The sequence below is a fragment of the Hordeum vulgare genome, chromosome 2H (genome assembly GCF_904849725.1).
Source record: "Hordeum vulgare subsp. vulgare chromosome 2H, MorexV3_pseudomolecules_assembly, whole genome shotgun sequence".
In the NCBI taxonomy this organism is placed as follows: Eukaryota; Viridiplantae; Streptophyta; class Magnoliopsida; order Poales; family Poaceae; genus Hordeum; species Hordeum vulgare.
Genome location: NC_058519.1, coordinates 194,927,040 through 194,933,017, shown reverse-complemented (window position 1 = coordinate 194,933,017; position 5,978 = coordinate 194,927,040). Strand labels below are relative to the sequence as shown.

At 50.1% G+C, this 5,978-nt stretch overlaps 1 protein-coding gene across 1 annotated transcript; it reads left to right on the top strand.

The window, feature by feature from the left end:
* The first annotated feature begins 1,784 nt into the window (after positions 1 to 1,784).
* On the top strand, positions 1,785 to 4,458 carry LOC123425808 (beta-amylase-like). The gene is made up of 7 exons (XM_045109544.1): positions 1,785 to 2,230; positions 2,325 to 2,393; positions 2,485 to 2,883; positions 2,972 to 3,136; positions 3,224 to 3,496; positions 3,586 to 4,041; positions 4,104 to 4,458. Exons 1-7 carry the CDS (start codon positions 2,027 to 2,029, stop codon positions 4,308 to 4,310), a joined length of 1,773 nt encoding a protein of 590 aa, XP_044965479.1. The 5' UTR covers positions 1,785 to 2,026; the 3' UTR covers positions 4,311 to 4,458.
* The last annotated feature ends 1,520 nt before the right edge of the window (positions 4,459 to 5,978 follow it).

Here is a 5,978-nt window from a genome sequence, read left to right as displayed (position 1 = left end):
GGGGCGTGTTCCAGCGTTGAAGTGCAACCGAGAGAGCGGTCATTTCCTTCTATGAAAGGACTACTTTGACACAAGTAATCCGATGTTCAAACATCAGAAATTCCGGCGTCTTTTCCGTACGGCTAGGCATGTTTTCAACCGGATTCGAGATGGGTGGCCGGATACAATGACTACTTCGAATGCAAAAAGGATGCCGTTGGAAAAATTAGCTTCTCATATTATCGGAAATGCACTATGGCTATCCAGATGCTTGCTTATGGAGTACCCGATGATCTTATCGATGAGTACGTATGTATGAGTGAGTCTACGTGCCTAGAGTCGTTGCACAGATTCTGCAGGGTTGTGGTTGCAATGTTTGGCCCTCGGTACTTGAGAGAGCCGACTGCTGCAGACACAACCCGCTTGTTAGCGACCAATGCCAGACGGGGCTTCCCAGGGATGCTTGGCAGCATAGACAGCATGCACTGGGAGTGGAAGAACTGCCCATCTGCTTGGCAAGGCCAGTACAAGGGCCATGTCAAGGCTTGCACTGTCATAATTGAGGCCGTGGCCTCTCATGATCTCTAGATCTCGCACTCTTTCTTTGGCATGGCCGGATCGCACAATGATATCAACGTGCTTCAACGATCACCGGTGTTTGCAAGGCTTGCCAAAGGCAACAGCTCGTCGGTCAATGATAACATCAACTGTCACAACTACAACAAAAGAATACTATCTAGGTGACGTAATCTATCCACAGTGGACCACTATTATGAAGACAACCTCCAACCTTGTCGAAGAGAAGTGGAAAAGATTTGCCCAAGAGCAAGAGAGTGCTAGGAAGGATGTCGAGCGTGCCTTTGGTGTTCTACAATCTCGACCGGGTATAGTTCGGTATCCTGATAGAACTTGGAGCACCAAGAAGTTGCGGGAAGTGATGATTGCTTGTGTGATCTTGTATAATATGATCGTAGATGATGAGCGTCCGAAACGTCTCCACGATCGAAGGATTGAGTTTTAGGGTGACAATGTGATTCCTCGGCGTGGCGGAGAAGCGGCATCGTTTGCAAAGTTCATCTAATTTCATCATGAAATGTGTAATTGGGAAACTCATATTAAGTTGCAAGATGATTTGATTGAGCATATGTGGGATCATGTTGGCAACCAATAGATGTATCTTTTAGACAATTTAATTTTTATTGGGCTTGTAAAATTTTGCTATATTTTATTTTCGGTTGTGAAACTTCATTTGCTTTTAAAAAATACGTAAAATGTTTGTATTTGTTAATAACCGGCAGATAGCCGACTACGCGGACAAATATGTGTTGACCGTTGGGCGCGCTGTCGATCCAATTCATAGACCGAACGAACACACAGAGCCGACGGACAATTCAAACGAACGAAAAACGGACAAAATCACCGTCCGTTTTGGTCGGCCGGTTAGAGTTGTTCTAAATAGATTATGATGACATCCGGAAAAAAAAGATAGATTATGATGACTCTTCATACCCGGAAAGGAATCGGCTCCGCCTTTCTTCCTCGTCTCTAAATAGATTATGATGACATCCGGAAAAGAAAAGATAGATTATGATGACTCTTCACATCTGGAAAGGAATCGGCTCCGCCTTTCTTACTGGTCTCTAATATTGAGCATGTCCACATGTTGAATCTACAGCATGGCTGGAGCTATCACTGCACACTGACAAAGCCAAAGAGACAAATAACAGATACCTACCGTGCCTCTCTACGGACCCAGCATTCGCCGCGAGGCAACGAAACAGGAAATGCTACAGACAAATCGAGCAGAACGAAGAGGACGTCAACGAAAACCACAAGCACACACGCGCAGAACCACGGCTCACGCAGACCACACCTTGGTGGATACCGGCAGGCAGGCTCCTCCCATGGCTGCGCATCACCAAAAAGGAACGAATTCGTGTGTCACGCGGATTCCATGGCAACGGGGAATGGCCACTTACATATACAGCGATGCCGGTCGTAGCAGGAACAAGTACGGGAAGCTCAGATAAAGAAAATCAAGAACCGTATGCACACCATGCTCGCGACCACGCCGTCGTCGTCGAGGGTCAAGGTACAGCCATGGGGGAGAAGAGCGACATCACCTGCTCTTCTTCCACCGGCGGCCACCGGCCGGATCCTCGTCGATCCCGGGAGGACGCTTCCCTCCCCTCCTCCTCTACGAGCTGTCGCATCCGAGAGTGCGCAGACCTCTCGTGCACCACAGCCACAGGTACATTTACATGCATATATACTCTAGTAGCACCAGTGTGTTTCTTCCGCCACGTGAAGTGAGTTCCTGTATCGTTGGCGATTGCTCGACGCAGCCTCCGCCATTGGATGTGAACGAGGAGAAGATGCTAGCCAACTACGTCCCGGTGTTCGTCATGCTCCCCGTAAGGCCGTAAGAACCGAAGGAGGAAATTCATGTGGTTTTGCAAGCTTCGGTGGCATTGCACCTGACGCGATCGATGGACACCGTAACAGCTAGGTGCGATCACCGCTGAGAACAAGGTGGAGGACGCGGAGTGTCTGAGGGCGCAGCTGCGGCGGCTGAGGGAGGCCGGCGTGGACGGCGTCATGGCGGACGTGTGGTGGGGCATCGTGGAGGGCGCCGGGCCGGCGCGGTACGAGTGGCGCGCGTACAGGGAGCTCTTCCGGCTGGCGCAGGAGGAAGGCCTGAAGCTGCAGGTCATCATGTCGTTCCACGCGTGCGGCGGCAACATCGGCGACGCCGTGAACATCCCGATACCGGCGTGGGTCCGCGACGTCGGCGAGGCGGACCCGGACGTGTACTACACTAGCCCCGGCGGGGCCAGGAACCAGGAGTACCTCACCATCGGTGTGGACGATCGGCCCTTGTTCCACGGCAGAACCGCCATCCAGGTACCGCACGGCTAGCTGCACGACCCTCGCTCTACCAGGCACAAATTAATCGACTGGTTACTTGCTTGTGACCCGCTGCAATTTCCAGCTCTACGCCGATTTCATGGAGAGCTTCAGAGAGAACATGGCGGATTTCTTGGAGTCCGGCCTGATCGTGGACATAGAGGTTGGGCTTGGCCCTGCCGGCGAGCTGAGGTACCCGTCCTACCCGGAGAGCCAGGGGTGGGCGTTCCCCGGCATCGGGCAGTTCCAAGTACGCTGAAATCCCGAGATATTCAGAACCGCTCTAGTACTCCGTGACGGTTGGTTCAAGTTGCTAAAGCAGCGTACGTTCCTGCAGTGCTACGACAAGTACCTAGAGGAGGATTTCAGAGCGGCAGCGACGGATGCCGGACACCCGGAGTGGGAGCTCCCTGACGACGCCGGGGAATACAACGACGGCCCCGACGACACGCGGTTCTTCACGGCCGACGGCGCCGGCGCGACGTACCTCACCGAGAAGGGGAGGTTCTTCCTCGCATGGTACTCCGGCAAGCTGATCGAGCACGGCGACAGGATATTGGACGAAGCCAACAGGGTCTTCCTGGGCTGCACCGTCAAGCTCGCCGCAAAGGTTCGTCTCACTCTCACACTGACTGCTGCAGCGAGAAATAAAATGTTGAGCTGGTGACTGGTAAAGGAACGAGGAGGCGAATTTTGCAGGTGTCGGGGATACACTGGTGGTACAGGCACCCGAGCCACGCCGCGGAGCTCACCGCCGGGTACTACAACCTGGACGGCCGGGACGGCTACCGGCCGATTGCGCGCATGCTGGCGCGGCACGACGGCGCCGTCCTCAACTTCACATGCGCGGAGATGCGGAACTCGGAGCAGGCCGAGGAGGCCATGAGCGCCCCGGAGGAGCTCGTTCAGCAGGTGCTGAGCGCCGGGTGGAGAGAGGGGATCGATGTGGCGTGCGAGAACGCGCTGCCCAGGTACGACCGGCGGGCGTACAACCAGATGCTGAAGAACGCGCGGCCCAACGGCGTCGACCTCGGCGGCGGCGTCCCGGCGCGCCGGGTCGCCGCGGTCACGTACCTCAGGCTCACGGACGAGCTCCTCGCCGGGAACAAGTACCGGGCCTTCAAGACGTTCGTCAGGAAAATGCACGCCGATCAGGTAAGCCCAGCTTGACCGCCTTGGGCTGTGGGCCTGTGTGACCTTCGCTCTTCTTGTTTCAGGAATACTGTCCCGACCCAGCCCAGTACCACCGGCCCCTGAAGCCTCTGGAGCGGTCGAGGGCGGCGGTACCCATGGACCGGCTGCTGGACGCGACGTCGCAGGAGGAGCCGTACCCGTTCGATCCCGAGACGGACATGAGCGTCGGCGGCGACCTCGCGGGGCTCATCGACTGGGTGTTCGACAAGATCGAATGGATATTCAGTTGAAAATGCTGCTCTTCTTGCCCCACCCCGGCAAATCGGATCGGTACACGCACGCTTGTCGTAACTAGGTCGTCTCTCACGAAAAAGAATAAGCCGACACATTCATGGGATAGTAATAACATTCAAGAGTATAATCGAAGGCGTTTACATATATGAATATACATTTATTTTTAAAAAACTAAGTTGATACATTATTTTGAAATTAACAAAGTCATCATAGACGCATTTCTAATCGACAGAGACGTTTTCTTTCACTGGACGCACATCGCTGAAAGAACTGAATTAAGGCTTGAGATAAATCTAAAAAATACAAATACCAATGTTAAATTTGAAATTTTAATTTTAATGAACAAGAGATATCATAGTCTTTTTAACCATACAACCATAAATTGGTTTTCCAATTTATGTGTTGTTGGGAACGAACAACGGATGAACACAAATGCATCGGTTAGGGACTAGACTAAAAATACTACATGTACAGGCTTGCTATAAAAGGTTAGAGGTCCTTCCTTAAATAATCTCCACCGCACCCTTGATTTTTATTAGGATGGGGCCCTTTCCTCCACCTTAATCTAATTAAAATCTTCTAGATAAGCATCATCCCATAAACATTACATTTTTTTAAACGATAACAGGAGATTTGTTATATTCATTATAAAGAAGAAGATGGTACAAGGATCCAAACTACTTGGTTTATTAAAGTAAAATCAAACGAAAACATGCACACGTCTAGCTAGGGATAAAAACGGAGCGGAAACGGACGGAACTGAGTGCTATCACATTTGTTTTCATATTGTTTTGCAGAAGTGAAAACGAATACAGAAACCCCGGAAATGAATACGAAAACAGATACTACCGGAAACAGACACAGAGCAAAGGCAAAACGGATACAGAAATAGAAGTGGGCTTTGAACGGAACTTTAAAACCCCTTGAATCATAGAGTAATACACACAACAACAAAAATTAATGAATTGCTAACATGTCTACAAAATAATTTGATTATGTTAACAACATATCCTAGTATTGTATTAGTACATGACAATTGTGTATAAGGTATAGATGAGTACATATATGGTAGTATAAGTTGGGCCTCAAATGATCCATTATGCTCATTGCGTGATTGTGTGTTATTTGGTGGTTGGGCTACAAAGTAGTTGTAGGCCTATAGTAAAAATGGGAAATTCCATATTGACGAAAACAGAAAGTTCCATTTCCACATATGTTCCACCGGAAAACACTCTTCCGGTTTTGTTTCCGTTTTCGCATTAAAAATTCCATTTCCATTTCCGTTTTGAAAATTTCCATTTCCGCTTTCATATTTCCTCTCCCTTTTCATTTTTTCTCCGGAAAAGCGGAAAGTTTCCACTCCATTTTCATCCCTACGTGTAGCTAGACTAGACCTAAAGCATACAAAACATACAACATGCCAGAAGGCCACACTCCACAACATACCCGACGGGACACTCGAGCGTCTGCTCTGCTACCAGGGTACACACCAAAAACTGTTGTATCAATACGAGTTGCCACAAGCATATCCACGAAGCTCACGTCATCAAAGAGAAACGCGATGTCCGATAGAACAAACATATGCCACTGCAATCCCGTAAGATTAGCGGGCATAGCTTTGTCTGGTGCACCACGTGTGTGACGAATGCTTCTGCTGCTCATAC